Source organism: Perca flavescens, chromosome 22, assembly GCF_004354835.1.
Source record: "Perca flavescens isolate YP-PL-M2 chromosome 22, PFLA_1.0, whole genome shotgun sequence".
NCBI classification, from domain to species: Eukaryota; Metazoa; Chordata; class Actinopteri; order Perciformes; family Percidae; genus Perca; species Perca flavescens.
In genome coordinates this window covers 14805367-14825418 of record NC_041352.1, presented here as the reverse complement: position 1 = coordinate 14825418, position 20052 = coordinate 14805367, and the positions used below count along the sequence as shown (strand labels likewise).

The following is a 20052-nucleotide window of genomic DNA, read 5'->3' as shown; positions in this document are numbered from 1 at the left end:
TCTTCCCAAGAGGGAGTTTTTCCTCGCCACTGTCACACTGCTTGCTCTTGAGGGAATTACTGTAATTGTTGGAATTGTTGGGGCTTTGTAAATTATATAGTGTGGTCTAGACCTACTCTCTGTAAAGTCTCTTGAGATAACCTATGTTATGATTTGATACTATAAATAAAATTGAATTGAAAACTCACTCAACACTACAAAGTGCACAGCTTGTTGCAAATTGCCCCTTTTTTCACAATTAAAAAAAATAAATAAAGAGCACGATAACAGCACACCTGCCAATTGAAAATGAACTATGGCCCACTTGTTGAACCCAAACAAAAAACACACTAGCTTTTCACTTGCGTTTGTATGCAGAGGATGAGCAATCTAGTATTATGCTGAGATGGGTTTTCGATCCTTTCTTTCAGCTGCAGTCTGAGAAGCAAGGTCCAAGAACCACCAGGGTGCATGATAGCTTCAGGCCTTCGGATCAGTTTTACAAGTCTTCCTAACTAAGACAGATCATGAAGATGGAGTGGTAGGACAATAACTGGAGTGAATGGATGGATAGAAAGATGAATGGATGGACAGAAAAGTCTTGTCCTGCCAGGTTATCCAACATTTCATGACATTTGTCAAAAACACCAACAACCCAGCGGAAGAAAAAAAAAAAAAAAAAAAAAAAAAAAAAAAGACCACTGAGAATGAGCAACATTGAGGGCCTTTCAAAGCCATGGCTATGTATTAGCCTTTGAGGGAGCTGCCTGTGGTGGTGTGATAGGTTCAAAGCGGACACACATGAGTGGTTATGTGGAGCAGCGTCTTGCACAAAGAACTAATGGACAGCCTATTGAAGAGGACGCTCACACAGTCAAAGATGGTTACTTGATGCTAGTTAATGTGTTGGGAGATTTCATGCAACACTGGCTATTCATGACCAACTAGCAGGATGTGACCCAAGGAGATGACAATACACCCAGCTGCTTTTGGGCAAAACTACTGAAGCAATAGTTAGAATGTTTTACCATTTTAACTGACTCATGACTTGATGTGCAACTTTTCTGAGCTGAGGTTGCGGGCGCACGTGCGTTACAGTTAGTTAAGCAAGTGTACTGGACAAAGGCCTAATGGATTGGAGATGCATGTGCCAGTTTTTCTATGTACATGAGAGTAGGTGAAGGTACTTTATGGTCACATACACATACATGTAGCAAAATTCATTCTCTGCATTTAACCCATCCCTCAAGGGAGCAGTGGGCAGCCATTTACAGCGCCCGGGGACCAACTCCAGATCTGAGCCAGTGCATTGATCAAGGGCACTGACTGAAGAACCTAGTACATGTTTTTTGATGGAAACCGGAGCACCCGGAGGAAACCCACGTAAACATGGGGAGAACATACAAACTCCACACAGAAAGACCCAGAACGACCTAGATTTGAACGCAGAACCTTCTTGCTGTGAGGCCACAGTGCTAACTATTGACCCACCATGCTGCAAAACATGAGCCCATAACATGAAGACTCTTGTTGTGGCCTACCTTTTTTTTTTTTTTTTTCATTTCACTGCAGAGCAGAAACATAGAAGCAGGCTTACCAAGCGCACATTTTGACAAGACTCTGGGAAAGCAGGAAGTTCAAGTATGACTCAATGATTTAGGTTTCTTTTGTCAATGTGACAAGGGATGTTAACATAAATAACTGTATGGCACGTTCCTTCTGACAAATATAGCAAGTTCCAGATCCCAGGAGTAAACTGGTAGTGTAAACCAAGAGGGCCTTTATCTGTTGGCAACATGCACAAATGCAAAGTGGTTTTAGGTTGGTGTGTATTTTAGGTCTGAGATAAGAAAATGTGTGCGTCTGTGCAAGTGAGTGCTCACTGTGTGTTAGGGCCTAGATATCCAACAACCACCTGCAAGATTCCTGTGTATTATTCATATATTTGTTTTAAGAATAATTGCTGGTTTTAAGGCCTGTGGGATTCACAAAGCCAAACTCACTGTGGCTAAATGATTAACAGTACAGATTAAGGAATTCTAATTTATTTACCTGGGACAGCTGTCTCGGATCAGGAGCCCCGAAGAGAGAAGAGCTGGAGCTGAAACTAATGGCTCCCCTCCGGCTGAGGACATGCTTGGGAACCGGCCTGTCTAGGGGCAAAACCGGCAGCTGATAACATACTTCCATTGAATAGTCAGGGCTGGATCCGGATCAAAAGTATTAAAAAAATATATATATATATAATGAAAAAGATATCAAATGCAATGCGAAAACAGATGACTGGTGAATTAGAAAATCTCCCAAAGCCGAAAAAAATCTTTTAATATTGTTGAAACGATCTGCTATCGAGCTGTAAAGTATTTCTGTTCATTATCGACTCGAAACTTGTCCAGATCGCCTTCATTGATGCTGCGTCTTATCTACCTCCACCGTTTCACCTCCTTTGGTGTCATTCTGTAGGAAAAAAATTCATGCTGCTGTTGCATTTGCTCCTTTCCTTCTTATTTTAGTAAAATCCGGGCCCACGAACGACGAGACCTTCTTGCCATTTTCTGGGTGTTTATGAAAACGCTTCCTCATTTTCAAAGCAGAAAAAAACGTCCGTTAATTTGCGTTTCGTGGCGTTTACGGATCTGCAGATCACATATCCCGAAATGAAAACAAAAGGCACGGCCACTTCCAAAAAATGTCATCAACATAACATATTGTATGCAACACTGGCGGATGAGGTGAGGCAGCTCCAGGATGTGAGTCCCTTGTCAGTGGTGGCCGGGAGGTTTTTCTCTCTTTCGGATTTACACCGGCGACGAAATACAATCAACATGTAGGGCTTTTCCGTCTTTTTTCAGAAGCTGCATGATGAAGGAGCGGTTGTCTAATTTACCGCTGACCGTGAAGCACTAAGTGTCTGGCTCAGAGAGGGAAACCCCGACGTTCATCTCATTCACTTCGATTCCGGTGGGTTTAAAAGAAACGTAACGGCATGTAACACGAAACTATCAACCAAAAGACGACAAATTAAAAACCTAAAGTGTGTTTATTTCCCTATAACTACCTTCCTATCGTCCTAAACATTAGCCTACTGTATGGTTTTAAAGCACACACCACCTGCCAGAGATGGTGCTGTTGGAGCGAGCAAAAAACGCCCTTGTCATAGATAAACCAATGGCGTCAATACTGCTATTATAACCACAACGCTGATTGGACAAAAGCGCGTAAAACGTATAAACCAAATTACATGATTGGTTATACGGCCGGGGCGATCCCAAGACCTATATGAGCAGTCGTTTATAGACGGCGTGGACTTTCTCAAGGGTATTCCTCCACAACGGGGCTTGCCCTGCGGCGGTCCACATCATTGCCTGTGATTACCTTCCTCTCTCATGACTCATACTACTTGGGAGCTGAGACTCACCGGGAGTTTGAAAAACAGCCTAGGAAATACAGCAAAATTGTTGCAGCTGTCAGAATGAGGCAATTTGCTCCATATGACTGATTGTGGTAACTCAAGACACATGCTGATTGCATTGTAAAATAGACTTTGAGTTACTCATTTTATTGTCTGCATGCAATATTTAGGTTTATCTGCCTGCAACAAATGTACGTAAGATACTGGACCATTGATTTTCTTTTGCATGATAAGGTGTAGCTGCACCTCATGAATCAAGACAATTAATCAAGAAAAACACACAGCACTAACAGACCAGAGCATTAACATTTTCACTGGAGGTTTCTGTGCCATGTCCATGTGCTGGGGGACAATAGATGTACCATGGCAACAGTCAGGCCCAGCGCCAATGGAGACATAATCCCCTCCCCATTTCCATGGGTCTGAATGCAGTTCCCCACAATCATACCCCCCAGTTAGAGGTCCTGCATCTTTCCCAGGCAACTAAGGCAACACTGCAAAACACAACAACAACTGTGTCGTAGACAGTAGCAGAGGTGGAAAGAGTCCTAGAATAGCCAACTCAAGTAGAGGTGATTGGACTTCAGTTATCAGTAACAGTTACAGGTTACTCACAAGGCAAATGTAGTATTCTGACTAAAACCATTTCATAATTGATGCCCTACCACACAAAGCCTGCCAAAGTAGTGCAGCTCATTACAAAAAATGTTTAGAGAGAAAGATGATCAGTTAAACTTATATTTCATATCTTCCAAAATTGTCCATAACTGTAGCTTTCTCAGAAACGTTTGTCTTTGCAAACATGAGTAGAACACTTAATAAAAAAATCAATTAAAAAAAAACAATGTGAAAGTTGAATTACTGAAGTACAAGTAGGTGATGAAGCTTCTCAATGACTACTTCTAATTAATTACTTTCCACCCTGGATGGTGAAATACCTTGCAGCTGAGAATACACACTAAAATCATTTAATTGTGTGTTAACTGCTATACTTTTAAGTGTTAGTGTAAATGACTAACTTGTCACATCTTGATTTTTCAAGGTGTTAGCTGCAAACAGAGCAGAGAAAGTCAATCACACATAGGTGGTTCAGTTTTTCCATTCACAGCTTACAAACCTGTTATTGCCATACAATTCCAAAAATGCTTGATCTGGCATATTGACTACGTCAATGGCCCATCACGTGTGTGTGCGCACACAGTACAGCGCATCATTTCTGTTCATTATCTCTTCCAGGCCATTTTTGTTGCCACATTTACACATACATGCAAACTAACAAACACCACGCACAGACACACACCTTCGTAGAATATAGTAGGTGTGTTTAACTACACTAGTATCCACCTCTAGCATTAGCTTGCAGGTGAGCTGCATACCTCATTCCCCTTGAGTTTACAGCTACAGTATCTGCCTGTAAGGTCCCCCAGTGCTCCACTCCCCCTGACTCTGTTTTTGCCAAGAGGGCTCTGGAGACAGATTCCAAACCGCTGTGGTGCCTCTAATAGATTTACCTGTTCCCCTCTGACAACACTCTGGGTATTACAGGAGTCATTATCTATTGCTTAATTGCCCACGCAGCTTTTTACACCTATAGTGCTCTTTGACGTAAAGATTCTATGTGCATCTGTAAACAAACACAACTCTTAACATTAACAAACAGACGTGTAAATCTGCAAACGGACATTCCATGACATTCCAAATGTTATATTTGATATAACTGCACATCCCCTTGCACATGTCTAATATTTCCCTTAACTAATTAATTACATTTGCACCACTATTAATTCACCATACATTTGCACCTGTTATCGCACTCATATTAAAATTGATAGCTATTACCATTGGGTTGAATTAGAAGAAATAAACATAACTTTCATACTGTAGTATACTTTTGTTTTAAATGCCATTACGAACATCTAGAACTGTATTGTGTGTATTTAGAGCCACCTTGTGGTGAAAAAGAGTGCTTACACAGACATTGTGCTTGAAGGATAAAAAATTAAAGAAATATTGAGGTTAATTACAGTATATCTTAAGCATACTTAAAAGAGAAGACTTTTGGTTTGTAATCAGAAGGTATTAATTGTGCAGTGAAACTGATATTAGGTATATCTTCTCCAATATAGTGACAACTATATAATGTCTGCCAAATAAAAGCAAAATGTTGCAAATCACCTTGGACTGACTGCTACAGTTTGCATTTCCGGACTTGGATATGTGCAATGGAAATAAAGTATGTAGCGCTAGTGTAAAATAATAAGTCCATAAGTGATACACCTAATGACTCAGATGCAGAGTCCCAGATAGCATCAACGTGTGACTGCTTAATGTGTTATTCATGTGTTATTAAAGTGACAAATCACTTTTTTCCATCCACAAACACACTGAAAGGAATATGAATCATAAGCTCCAAATGCAACAGCATAAACACAAGTACAATGTTCCTACCACTAGATGGCACTCCTTTACTGTGTTGAAGGCCTCGATTGAAACTACAGTATGATGCTCCTTTGATCAGCATTGACATTTAGGTTGTCTGATTGATTGGCATTGTTTATTTAAAAAATAATTTGATGGCTGGAAAAAATAAAACAACATAGCGGTAGCAGCTGGAACAGAATCTAAACTCTAAAAGATTGATGTATTGTAATATTGAAGCTCATAAGTTGGCACTAATAGGGTGTCCAGCGGGTTACATTTCTCTTTTCCTGATCCCACACTGGCGCTATTTAATTAAAGCCCAAATATATACACAAAAATAATTAATCACTAGGGCTTTTTTTTATGTCTTTGGTGAAAATAGATTATTTTATTTCGTAACCAAATTATGAATGCCTACAACTTTATGTTGAGACACTTAGATCCAGATTTAAATGGTGAGTCATTGGCCAATCCCCGGGGGGTGCATGTTTTGTCACAGATTATTTCCCGTATACCTAATTTACAGAATGAACCACAAAAATGGTGGGAATTGCTTGCTTGATTCACACTGTCTCTGCATCAAAGAAAACTTGATGATGACTTTGCGCTACACCTTTCCAAAGTCTCTCTATCTTCTCCTCTTAGGGTCTCAGCCACAAGTGAAAAAACAAGACAATTTAGCGATTATGCTGCATAATCATGACAACAACTTCTTAAAAATAACTTCAAACATCCATGAGATTAAATGTTTAAGGATGCATATTTACTGTGTAACCTGCTTAGTGGAGGCAGGCTCTTGGTGTGGAAACTGCTGCTTCACTACACTTTGAATTAAAGAGATGAAACAATGTGCACTGCACTCGTGGTGCAGAGGCTGAGAGAGGCGCTTGAATGCTGAGCGCATCTTAGTTTCCCATGACCATGAGCTGCAATGGTGCCTGTTAAAACAGACTGACGTCTCTTTTACGTCATTGTATGGGAGAGGATGTTACATAAAACTCCATGTGGAAATCGGGCTGTTTGATTTCATCTTTCTTATTAAGTGACTACATGTCAAAAATGATGTGAGGCATTCACCATATTCATTTATCATGAAAATCCACTTTCTGTAACCCTTCTTATACTTACACGGGGTTATCCATATTGACACAATTACAAAATCATATAATTAGGATTACACAAGCAAAACATATCTGTATTTTCATTAAAATGTGTAGTATTATTATGTAATGCCTGGTTAGACGTTCAGTACATGTGGTCATTTACCTGGCTTCTATTTAGCAGGTAATGATACAGAAGGATGTCAGAACTAAGGAAAGAGTCGTTGTCTACCTCAGGAGAAGAGCTCTACTCTGTTCTGGATCTGCACACACGAGGCCATTGGGGAAGTCTTACAGGCGGACATGGAAGAAGCTCACAGTCTAACAATTCAAAAGGGAAAATAGATCAGAAAGCACCTGTTTCCCACATTATCATACATTTTGCACACTTGTCTGCTTGTCAAAACTTGCCAAAGTATTATATGAGTTTAGAGTAAATAAAATAAATAAATAATAAATGTCTAGTTTGTCCTTTGAAAATGAGTGCAATGGAATTTTGGTAAACTGTCCATAATCGTTACAAACTATTTCACCCATGAATTAGACAACATCACTTTATTATTTTCACTATTCAACTCTGTCCTCAACATTCTCAAATAACGTGGGAAATACCAATTATGATAATAACAGTGGTGTCTGCTTTTATTTAAATGAGATACTTTTTACCATTACTTTTCATAATTAAATATTTGTGTTCATCCAAAGGAAGTCCACATTGAATTACTGATAACTTTAACAATTACTCTAGAGTCTACTAAGTAATCCCCGATCACATACTAAGTGATGTTTTGAGGTGAAGAATTTCACTTCAGTGGGTCTTTTTAGGACAAATGTGAAAAAGCACAAAATAGACCACATTATCTGAAAATGCTTACAAAGACCTTTTAAATCACCAGCAATGACTGCTTACCATCTGTATGAATACAATATGACTTCCACCTAACTGAAATATTCATACAAGAGAACAGATGGCACCCTTTGCTCTGCTCCCTGTTCTGGTTCCATATAAACTTTTATCATGCTTATGAGCTTGTAGACCTTTATGTGTGGTTGTGTGTGAGTACATGTGTGTATTTTGTTGCCTTTGACAGTTACCTGCACACCCTTTTACTAGAAAAACACCATGTACCACCGCTGACCAAAATAGCTGAACAGGAGGGTCACACTCAAACTGGCAGCTTCTGGCTGGCATTCACATTGGCTTTTCATTGTCAGGTAATCTTCATACTGCTCTTAATTTGTCAATCTTCAATCTTTATTGCCCTTTTACCAACAGACTGCAATTTAATGAGTCAGGCAGTAATGGCTTAAAATTATGAATTAATTTCAATCACAAAGACATAACCCAGAACATCCTTCTTAATTGAGCCATCTAAATGGTGAGCATTTGAGCAGTCCTTGGTTGTTGTTAATGAATATGTAATCACACTAGTTCAGCCTTTTTAAAGACTACTAATTAAAACTGAATGAAGTGGTGAGCCCACAGCATCACAAAGTAATGAGAAAACAATTTTTTTTGTAGACCGCAAAAAAAAAAAAAAAAATATATATATATATAGAGAGAGAGAGAGAGAGGGTGGAAACTATATAAAACAAAGAGATACATTTTCAGTGATAACATTTCTAAAATGTTTAAAATATGACTCACTGACTCTGACGTACCTGTGTGAAAAGCAGTGTGCACAGCCACGTGGCCTTATTATAAAGGGAATAGAGGTGCAAGGAAGCCAGATGTCATTTTGTATGAGTCAGAGAAAAAGTGTGATCAAAAACCACATTAGGTATGCTTAGATGGGTCATAAGCTACCAGAACTGTGAGGATCTGACACAGACTTCCCTAGTATCTTAAAATGTAACATCACTAAAAAAAACAAGAATAATTTGTTGAAAATATCAATGGATTCTAAAAAACTCAAAAATGGAAACCCGCCTGAGTAATGTCACTACTACATGGGGGCAGTACCTCTGCTAGTTTAGAGGGTCGTTCATTAATTGATTAAAAATAGTTTGATCCCGGGCTCCTCCTGTCTATACACATGGAAGTGTCATTGAGAAAGACGCTGAAATCCAAAGTGCTTCAGATATCTCAGTCGCTTTGGACCAAATTTTCAACCAAAACAATGTTATTTTAATCAATACCAACCATGTGCAATAAAACACCTTAAACTTTGTAGGATCTTACCTTCTCATTGCTGTCATATGGCACTAGGAGGAGAAATGTACGACAAGTACAGCTCCCTGGGTGTCTATGTAGTTAAACAGTATTGTAGTAGTACACCAGTATGGGCAAAAACAAACAATATATTTTCAGGTGAGATTCCTCCTGAAAAAATGCCAACACATACAGTTTGGGTCAAAAACAAATAATTACAATAACAGCAGTAATCGTTTATATGTTGAACCTTTAATTGATACATTTTTGAAACACATCATGAAACTTAAAAACGATGGGGTTTTGAATTCAAGAATGTTTACACTTAACCTGTAAAGACCTGAAAAATATCCTCACTTTAAAGGATTTCCTTCATCTGAGAAGACATTGAGAAGATATTGAGACATCATAAATGTATGTAAATAAATTAAAACACTCATACACATGCATGAATTTAACTCCAGCGCTCCATTACTGCCGCCCAGGTTTGGTCCATCAAGGCCCCTGACCTTCACTGCCGCCCATGTGGCAGCACACCTGACCCCAGCGGTTGCTGAGCGGTGGGGTGCCATGTCGCATTTTCGGACAGGGGGCCCAGGCTTCAGTGAAAGTTGTCTGACAGTGAAAAACTCTCAGACAACTGTTGCCAGGTTTACAGAGAACAGTTGTGGCAATTAGTAAATAGCATAATTCCAACTCCTTTCTCAATATAATCTGTAATATCAGAGGAACAGAAAATAGCAATATGTTAGACACTAAGTTTCATCTTCTCCCAAGCAAGATAGTTATTTGCTTTAAGTGTGTAAATGCAGAAATTTGCAGAACAAAAAAATATCAATGAGCTACAGCTAGCTAGAAACACACACAGAAAATGAAAAAAATGAGGGTGTAGGGATCGCAAACACACCATATAGTTTACTTCTCAAATGGTAAATAACAGCACTAACTTGTATAAATAGTTTGAGTCTGTTTGTGTAGCACCAACGAGTATAAAAGCTGATAACACTATATATATGGATAACACTGCCCTTAGAAAGAAACGTTTGCATAATTACGGAATAGTACTGAATTGCATTTTGGTAAAAATATTTCCCTCCTTCGAGCCGGATTCGAACCAGCGACCTAAGGATTACCATGTATCCACTACAGTCCTCCGCTCTACCAACTGAGCTATCGAAGGGAGCATGCTCACATTTCGTAACATTTCCTTAAAACAGTGCCTTGGTGATTTACAAGTCTCGAACGAACAGTTTCGCTATAACAGGTGCAAAATCGCGTTCGCTCCAGTTAAGATTGTTTAGACTGGGGCAAACCATGGATGTATTATGAGAGGTGCGAACGCCAAAACTGCCATAGCTTGTCATACATTACAAGACATCCCTTCCATGAAGTTAAAATTAAAAACCATTGCCTCTGTTTTCTGAAGGGGAATTAGCTCAAATGGTAGAGCGCTCGCTTAGCATGCGAGAGGTAGCGGGATCGATGCCCGCATTCTCCAGAGCTTTTTAGGTGCGTTTTACATTGCTTCCACGGACCACAGTGATAATGGACATTTGAATAGTCCAGGCGTTTTTTTTTTTTTTTTTTTTTTGATTTACTGGTAACTTTAATAATAGAGTTACGAATACTACAAAGGTCGGTCACAAATCTCATAGATGGTAAGTTAGCTTTAGCATAGCTAGCTGGCTGCCCAAGTGCAAAGAACTAGCCATACTGTCTATGGAACTAGCTAGCTAACGTATAGAGTTAGCAAGCTAGCTATGAAAGAAAAATTTGCTAACTAACCGCTAGTGTTACAATTTTTACAGACGACATAATTTTGTTCAGTGCTGTTGAAAATGCCGTTCCCTTTCGGTTGTTTGTACTTAGGTAACACATGTTATAAGTTAATTTACCTTTTGACGAATGGACATCATCTCTTTGGTGTGCAGTTGCTGCTTCGAAGTTCGTACGGATGTCGCTTTCGATGTCTAGCTAGCAAGCTACTTGCTTGGGATGCGAGTATTCTTTTCCCAGGATGGCAAAGAAGGCATTCCCCGCCCTACTCTACATTATTCTGCCTCTGATTGGCTTACCCTGACATTCTTATTTTAACTCTTTTTCAGGCTGATTTAAAAACGACACCTCCTGTTTAGCCCTTATATACATACTTATATATACAGTCTATGGTTTAGCCAGATTCATTTACAACAATCCCAACGAAGGTAACGACTACTAGCCAATCAGCGAGCAGGCTAGTCATGTTCATGCCTAATAAACAAATGTGGCACCCGGGACGGTAATAGCTAGCGCAGCTAGCGTCTCTAACGCTCTTGCCTAGAAGTTACGTGGGATCCACAATAACGCGTCTCTAACGGTTATCTAAAAAAGTTATCATAAACGTAATGCTAAAAAGTTAGTATTAACATCAGGGTAACGTTTACCAGGCCGTAAACCATTAAAAGACGTCATGTCATAGTTTAGCACATCTATATAACTAAAACGTTTTCCATATAGATACTGTAACATTAGCTGTTCATATAACGTTAATGTGTAAATGCAAGATTATGTTATGAGAACTAAAGCATGGATGTATCATTAAACCAATCATGTGCTCAGAGACCGCAGGAGAAATATATATATATAATTATTGTGACCATGTTGCTGATGCTACATTTTACTTAGCTAAACGCATAGTAATCTGGTAGCCTCGACATCCTTTTGTCACGGCTTTGCAATAACGTTAACTGCTTTCTAGATGTGATGTTAGGTCTTCACTTACATAGACTGGACAGAGACACCAAGTCACCTCTGAAAGCAGTGTAGAGGAAGATGTAGAGTTTGGTAGGCAGCTGTTCAGTACTGCCCCTGCCCAGTTTCAAATATGGGCAAGGTAAAAATGGCAACCTTTGACGTGACAGCAATAGCTTCTAAAAACAGAACTGACACCAGCGAGATAGGAACCCACACCCGCTAGGACAAGAGCAGCAGGCCTACTCTCTCCTACTGGAGATTGCTTTCAGAAAAGGACTCTTTAACTTTTCCAGCTTTACTGGTCTTACTAATTAGTGTAGTGTTGTATGTCTTGGTGAAAGCGTTAGTCAAAAATGAATACCATGGATAACTTGGAGAAACAGCTGATTTGTCCCATATGTCTGGAAATGTTTACAAAGCCTGTCGTCATCCTACCCTGCCAGCACAACCTCTGTAGAAAATGTGCCAATGATGTTTTCCAGGTAAGAAACTGAAAGAAATGCCACTGATTAGTTTTTAGCATTAAGTGTATGTATACACTTAAAGAACACAGTTTTTGTTTATATTTGCATCTCCAACTAACAGCCTATGTTTTTATGAACTTCCCTATACTTTTTATGTATGAAAGGCCAAACCAGTAACTGTTAGGACAACAAAGAGTACATGTATATGATATTCTCATATAATTGGAGAGTTTTAGACAGCAATTGAGCATTCTTTGTGTCACAACTGATCACTAAGGGAAGGCTGTGTTTACAAACAATAATACTATAATTCATCATTACCAGCATCAGAAAACATTGAAAGCTTAGGAAATTTAATTGATTTAGTTGTTGTTAAGTTTTAGTCCCTTCAATAAAACCCGTGTCAACCAATTTGGGAGAGTTAGCAGGGCAGTTTCATATTTTTGTGATGGGGTTTCACTTTTGTATTATGAGTGAAACAATTGTTGAGTGAAACAATTTAATTGATTTTTGCAAATAAGATTGATTTATCAATTAAAACTGTCATCATACTAAATTTGAGGTTTGAGCTGTTTACTTAATTATTTACAGGCTTCAAACCCATACCTTCCTACGAGAGGTGGCTCATTGACGTCTGGTGGCCGCTTCCGATGCCCGTCCTGCAGACATGAGGTGGTTCTGGACAGGCACGGTGTTTACGGGCTGCAAAGGAACCTGTTGGTTGAGAACATCATTGACATGTTCAAACAGGAGTCCAGCAGGTGAAACAGATCAGATACATAGATGTGCTCTCTTCAGTTGCTCTTGATAGAAGACAAAATCTAATTAAACAGTGATCACCTTACAGTTCAGATAATAGCTTTGTTTATCAATCAAAGCTGTCTTTAAATAGAAGATAGTAAATGAGAATAAGGATAAACTGGTGGTGTGATGGCAGGAATTGTAACAGTTGCTGGTGTGGCCTTAGTGCCAGCGGCTCCTGAGTCAGAGAGATGGAGACAGGAGGTTTCTAGTTTTAGTCATCAATCTACACCGATGATTTCCCTGATCTGAGTAGTTGGCTGTATATCCAAAAGGCTTGTCTGACATAAGAGCCACTGCACTTAGGATGCTTAACCTCATACTGGCTCAAGATGTTGTGGCATTATTAAGTAAACTATTTTATAGACAATTAACTGATATTTTGATTCATTTTTATGGGATCAAATTGCTTGACAATATTAGTATGAGTTATTCATAAAAGATAACGCTAAACACCTGCAAGCACACCTGTATATTGCACAGTGTAATAGTGATGTATTGATTACAGTGCTGACATTCCATGCCCATGGCAAGGCAAGACTGATGGATTGTCAATAAACTACTGAGATGTGTACTTGTGACATTATCAAACTGACATTATAGGCCTAGGTCACATCAATATGCACTGAAATGTATGTACGACCTGAAAGGAAGATACCACTGTTTTCTTTAAACCCAACAGCACCAAGCCAGAGCCAGAGAGAAAGGAAGGAATGCCAATGTGTGATGTTCACGAGGAAGAAAAGATCAACATTTACTGTGTGACCCATGGTGTGCCCACGTGCTCTATGTGTAAGGTCTTTGGAGCTCACAAAGACTGTGAGGTGGCACCTATCACCAGCATCTACCAGACAAAGAAGGTGAGGCCTGAGATACTCATGGAGATAATGAATACTGTCAATCATCAGAGTATTAGAAATATAATATTAGATAAACATGGGTGTGTGTTAAAAAGTACATCATGAAAATCTCAATCTGACCATGTTTCATCATAAAGTACATTTACATGCATTTTAACTTTGTCCCAGATTTGAATCACACTTGGTCTCAGGTATTTACTCTGCCATGTCCTTGTCCCCCAGACAGAGCTGAGTGACGGGATTGCCATGATGGTTGGTAACAACGACAGGATGCAAGGCATCATTAGTCAGCTTGAGGAAGCCTGTCGTGCCATAGAGGTCAGTGTCCAACTGCTGCAGTGCCTGGCCGCTCACTCACGCAGCAAGCCTTGCTCTCTGAACACACTAATGCACCTGCACAGACGTTTAAACAGACACAATGTGTCACTGCAACTCTGTCTGCTTTCATCTGTCGGTAAGACTAAGACAGAGAGGTGGAGAGGGGGAAATTAAAGTTTTGGTGTCTCAGTCTCACTTTCTCTCTGTTTTCCACATTTTCTTCTACACTGTTATCACAAATTAGTTGACATTTTTCTAGAAATTTGGGTGGAAACCCGTTGCCTTAAACCATCTAAGTTTTTACACAAGGTGAAACTTAACAGGTCAAGTTTTAACACAGAGCGGTAAGTTGATGCAATAGACAAATCAAGTTTACATTAGTAGTCATTACTAAAAATCATTAGTAAACATAAATTAATTTTCTGGAGTCATGTTGTCTAAAATAAGCATATTAAGTTAAAGCTCTAGTGCGGAATTTTTTTATATTAATGAACGTCGATTGAGGGAACAGAGTCCATGAGTTGATACACCGCTAATTAAGACTATCATACGGAGAGGCCAACGCAACATTAAGAAAACGCACACAAATAGACCAAAGCACGCAATAATAAGAAAACACACGCAAATAAACCACAACACGCAACAATAAGAAAACCCATGCAAATAGCCCACAACACAACGGAAGTGTTTCCAGGGGACACTTTTAAGTGATGCACACGCAGCTGCAGAGATGTGGCGTTTCTCAATCTCAAAAATGAAAAAAAAAGGACTTGTGTTCTTGGGGAGAACATTCTTGCTGGTTGTTCTTGGAAGAATGAACTTGCAAGTTCACAAGCACAGAAAACGCTGTTAACCGTTTGAAACCACAACAATATAATCACTTTGTATTTAAACCCTCTCCGGACAAGAAAACCTCACAATGTTACAACTATTAAAAATAAAATTTATTGAGCTTTAATTTTATTGTTTATGGTTTAGCTCAAACACCCCTAACTTATTCAAAAGAATGGAATGCGATCCCGACTATTAGTGTATTAGTTTAAGTCAGTTTAAGTTATAAAAAGAAGTAGAGCTATGCACTGGTGTGTCCTAGGTGTCCCTATTAGTGTTATGTGATATTAATATTCTATATTATTGTAGTGCACTGTATATGCCCAGGGACAACAGATGGAAATTAGCAATTCAAATTATAAAGGTTGGTGTCTCTCCTTTAGTCTACATAACATGCCATAGCATGTTACCACTTTATGTACAACTGTTCATTTATCATACAGACTGAAACTCAACTTCTTATAAATCAGAAAACAAACACACCAAAAAAAGTATGAACTAAATACCAAATATAATGTATGTAGCCTATGTCATAATTTAAACAAGTCTCCCGATGAGAAACGGGTATCTCTCTCTCCCCCGCCTCTCCCTGCTGCGCTGTGGCCGCACACGTGTGTGTGTGTGTGTGTGTGTGTGTGTGTGTGTGTGTGTGTGTGTGTGTGTGTGTGTGTGTGTGCGTGTGAGACGGCCGGCCAGCTTGTGGAGTTTAACTCCGAAAAGGCAGCTAACCACAAGTTCCCGTTAATCTTATGATGGACATGTGTTGTGATATTTAAACAAACGATCCATCAAAGGCAAAATAAAAGCTTCTTATTTAAAAATATTTAAATTGTTAAAATTGTCGTTTTGTTGGTCTGTCTATGTACCGGAAACGCCAATGGTTGAGGCACGTGTGCATCACTTAAAAGTGTCCCCTGGAAACACTTCCATTATGTTGTGGGCTATTTGCATGTGTTTTGTTATTGTTGCGTGCTGTGGTTTATTTGCGTGTGTTTTCTTATTATTGCGTGCTTTGGTCTATTTGTGTGCGTTTTCTTAATGTTGCGTGTTGTGGCCTCTCAGGGCCACCGTACTATCAGCTCCACACAACTCTCAATTGGTAATTCCTTAGCATTTGATAATGCTTTGTAAGTTGTTTGTTTTGTTTGTATTGTCTTTTAAGCTATTATGTTTTTATACCTTATGTACAGCACTTTGGTTCCACTTGTGGTTTTGAAAGTGCTTTATAAATAAAGTTGAGTTGAGTTGAGTTGAGTTGTCTGGCGACTTTCGCGCGCAGAAACTCAAATGAAGATAATTACCTCTTCTGAAGAATCCATCGTGTTTTTTAATCTTCTGTGTTCTCCTTGGCTACAAGCAACAGAAAGGAAAACAATATACATAAAACATTGTAATTTCCCAATGTATTGTACTGCATGGAAAGTTTTACTCAGGAGAGTTACTGATTTCCAATCTGGTGCAACAATAAATGTAGATACACATAAACACTAAGTCAACCTTACAAAACTAAAACCCTGAACCCAGAACATAAATGCACACTCAAAACATTAACAGAACATTATTAAAACCCACTTTAACTACGACAGCAACCGTTCAGAACATATTTTTTTTTTCCCCATGAGCCTTTGCATCGCCCAGAAGAGTTCAAATGACCCTACCCCTCCCATACAGAAACTTAACACCCTTAGTTATCTCTGCTTAACATGATCTGTGCACTGCATTCTTAAGCTGATTATTAATAATAATAATAATAAATCGAATTTATATTATTGCATTGCAAACAACTAATGTGATTTAGTAATGCATATGTTTTTTAACAAAACATGAAATAACAAGTGGTGACCACTAAAAAGTTTAATTACAACTAAATCTGGGTTGACAGTGTACATGCACTTAGCAGCGTGCTGCCCCATCGACATATTTAATGGGGGGAGAAAAGACAGCTTTCCTATGGTTCACATCCCACAGTTGCACATAGTAGGGAGGAAGGTGGAGTGGCTCCAGTCCCCCATGTTGTGTCACCCTCAGTGGCGTTAATCAGGGCAGACATGCAGAATGTTCTCCCTTCACATATGGCACTATCTAAAGGGCAGAAGACAGACTAACCACAACATTTTTAGTTTACAGTATTTACATGAACGTACACAGAAAGCAACAGCTATTACTATCTTTGGTTTTGAATGTTCTAAACTCTGTTGTACCATAGAGTTGCATTTACAAACATGTCTTACTCAAAAGACTGAGATGAATGATGATGATGATTTATATGAATGGACTTTCAGAATTTATAATCTTTCCCTGTGTGTGTGTACATGTGTCTCCTTCCGTCTCTCACTCGTACATGTATAGGAGAATGGTCGGAGGCAGAAGACCCTGGTGTGTGAGAAGTTTGACCTGCTGTACTCAGTTCTGGAGGCAAAGAAGAGGGAGATGAGTCAGAAGGTGACGGCCGAACAGGAAGAGAAGGTGAACTATATCCGGGGACTGACCAGGAAGTACGGAGACCATCTGGAGGAAAGTTGTAAGATGGTGGAGTTGGGTATCCAGACTATGGAGGAGCCGGAAATGGCTTTATTTCTACAGGTCAGAGTCAATACCAAATACCATATAAAATGTTTACAATTACCAATATTTTATGTATAAGTTGAATAGATATGTAGTCTTTCTTTCTCTTGTCTCTTTCAGAACACAAAGCCTCTCCTCAAAAAGTGAGTAGCCTACATGTCTTTATGCATCAATAATTACACTGGCAATGGGTAAGGGGAAATACAGTATGTTTGCTATGTAAAAAAGATAACACATTGTTGTTTTAAGGTAAAAATCCTTTCTGGCTTAACACTATTAAAAATTACAACTGGATGTTTCTTTCCCTTTTGTTTGCAGTTGCTTTTTTCATATTCATGTGAACAATTTACCAAATTAACATCAGCACCTAAAAACCCCTCAGCCTAATGCAGCGACGTCACACCTGCTCTCTGGCAGCTGTCAAAAGTAATTCTGTGAAATGTAGCAAATAATTATCTTTAGATGCAGCATCCTGAAATAACTTGCAGAATGTGCTAAACATCACAGGCTGATGATGTATAACAAGTGTTACATTGTCTGTCTGTCTGTGGGTAAATTTTGTTCCCTCCATAAATCATGCAAATTGCACCTTTTGCACTCAGGCTTGCAGAAGCATCCAGTACAGCACACTTGGACAAAGTTGAGCGTGGCTATGAAAATATGGATCATTACACTGTCGACTTCAACAAAGAGGGCAAGGCCCTGCGCAGCCTTGACTTCCCCCATGGTGAGTTGGTGATGGCAGCAAGTTACGGCTTACAGCTGCGACTTGTAGTAGTCAGACTTTTATTTCCCTTCCTATCCTTTCTACAGAGGATGAAGACGAGGATGAAGAGGATGAGGATGGAGAAGCAGGCACCGAGGAAGGAGAGGGGGCCCAGACTGTTTCGGGAGGCAGTGCTGTTACAGCTGCCTCTGTCGAACCTCCTGCCACCCAGCAGAGTAGCTCCTCCCCAAGCGCAGCCAAGAGCGCTGCCTCCACCTAGCTGTCAGCCGCCGGCCCAGACAACACCTTAACCAGGAGCAGGATAAGTTTTGCTTTGCTGAAATGTTGATTTCAGGTCAGTTGTGATACTTTTCTCCCAGATCTGGGAACAGTGAGACAGATTTAGATCTGCGCCGAAGGGAAAGTCTGAGTAGCTGAGGTAGATCTAAAGGAAGAGACAGAAGTTTCAATTCCCTTTCCTCTCTTTAATTGTGATTATGTTAGCGTGCATCACTGCATACTGACTGATCATATACTTTTTTTTATTTAATTTTTTTAAATACACATTTTGCTTCCTTCTTCAGTAGCTTTTTTTGACATACCAAATGACAGACAGTCTACGGGTGTCTATTGGTTCCAGAAATTATACATTTTTTATGTAGCTGACCTTTTGCGACTCACTGCTTGAACTGCATCATTAGCGAGCATGACAAGAGGGCCTCAGGTTTTCCTCCTGGTCGTATACTTTTTTATGACTGATATAACTTTATGAGTAGTAAGAAACTATCACTGTGACATTTCAGTATTTCTTACACGTAACAGGCTGTATTATGTGTCGTATTCTTTGTTATGTTACAGTGTATTATTATGTGTCATTAAAACTGAATTGTACAAACACCTTCTGCATAGTATCTCTCAAATCTTGGCTCTGTCACTGTACTTCAGGTTTAAACTACTAATGAAAAATATTTTGTGTAACACCCTTACCCATTTGTGTGTCTGTGTGTGTGCATGTGTAAAGACAAACATTTTTCTCTTTCTCCCTCCCTTTATTTCTTCTTCACAATCATTTTAATTTATTTCTGTCATAAGAAATCTATCTAGAAAAAGCATTAGTGCCATTTTTATAGATTGTTCAGACAGTTCATGGTCATGATACCATTCCTGCCTACGACTTACTGTACATATTAGACTGCAGCGTGCCTCAAACCTTTAGTTATATATTTGCTGCCCTGCAGAAGTCTCACCTTGTGACTCCTCTATTGAGATAGTCGGCCGAGTCCAATCTAATTATTGTACACCGTCTCTCGGTGAGTTGGATTCTTTACAAATGGGCTCAATGCAGCACTAAGCCCCAAGTTGCTAAATGGGCCAAACTGAATAGGATGACTCACAGCCACAGCTCTTGTTTAGTTACACTGTGGGTCAAGGATCAGTACAGCATGCTCACACACACACACACACAGATAGGCAAGCACACAGTGTCTTTCACACTCCTTAGCTAACAGCTGTGCATCCTTCAGATGTCTGTGGTTGCCTCTTGCGGTATAATGCTTCTTGAGGATTAACGGTTTAGGAGAAAGGATGCTGTATGAATGTTCTTCACCTCCATGACTACAGGTGCTTTTACAACATCTTAGAAACATCTTTGCTACATTTTTGTTGTTGCGCTTCTTTTTGTGTGTGTCAGAGAGGAGTCACGGTGCTAAC

At 39.4% G+C, this 20052-nt stretch overlaps 2 protein-coding genes, 1 long non-coding RNA gene and 2 other non-coding genes across 9 annotated transcripts in view; 2 read left to right on the top strand and 3 right to left on the bottom strand.

Annotated features, from left to right (window-relative positions):
- The window catches only part of pde7a (phosphodiesterase 7A), a 29451-nt gene extending 22218 nt beyond the window's left edge, over positions 1-7233 (bottom strand). For 2 of the 3 annotated variants that reach the window (XM_028569507.1, XM_028569508.1), the window contains exon 1: positions 2032-3120. In XM_028569507.1, coding sequence (XP_028425308.1) covers positions 2032-2169 — 138 coding nt within the window. In that variant the 5' untranslated portion in view covers positions 2170-3120. Of the gene's footprint in view, positions 1-2031; positions 3121-7144 lie in introns of those variants that run through there. The other variant, XM_028569509.1, reaches the window with a different exon arrangement.
- Positions 7234-9297: 2064 nt separating this feature from the next.
- Positions 9298-11340, bottom strand: LOC114549268 (uncharacterized). Its single transcript, XR_003691523.1, has 2 exons — positions 10960-11340; positions 9298-9778 (listed from the first exon to the last, which is right to left on the bottom strand). It is a non-coding gene; the product is annotated as an uncharacterized LOC114549268 (long non-coding RNA).
- Positions 10159-10244, bottom strand: trnay-gua (transfer RNA tyrosine (anticodon GUA)). The gene is given in 2 exon segments: positions 10159-10194; positions 10208-10244. It is a non-coding gene; the product is annotated as a tRNA-Tyr (tRNA).
- Positions 10490-10562, top strand: trnaa-agc (transfer RNA alanine (anticodon AGC)). The gene has a single exon. It is a non-coding gene; the product is annotated as a tRNA-Ala (tRNA).
- Positions 10543-19241, top strand: trim55b (tripartite motif containing 55b). 3 transcript variants are annotated; one of them, XM_028569511.1, is made up of 9 exons: positions 10543-10722; positions 12217-12279; positions 12853-13022; positions 13745-13922; positions 14145-14240; positions 17421-17654; positions 17757-17779; positions 18239-18363; positions 18450-19241. In XM_028569511.1, the coding sequence occupies exons 1-9, from the start codon at positions 10720-10722 to the stop codon at positions 18620-18622; spliced, it is 1065 nt and encodes a 354-aa protein (XP_028425312.1). In that variant the 5' UTR covers positions 10543-10719; the 3' UTR covers positions 18623-19241. The 3 variants fall into 3 exon arrangements, with proteins under 3 accessions (XP_028425312.1, XP_028425313.1, XP_028425311.1); XM_028569512.1 differs by lacking the exon at positions 12217-12279; XM_028569510.1 differs by lacking the exon at positions 10543-10722 and having other exon boundaries at positions 11447-12279.
- The last annotated feature ends 811 nt before the right edge of the window (positions 19242-20052 follow it).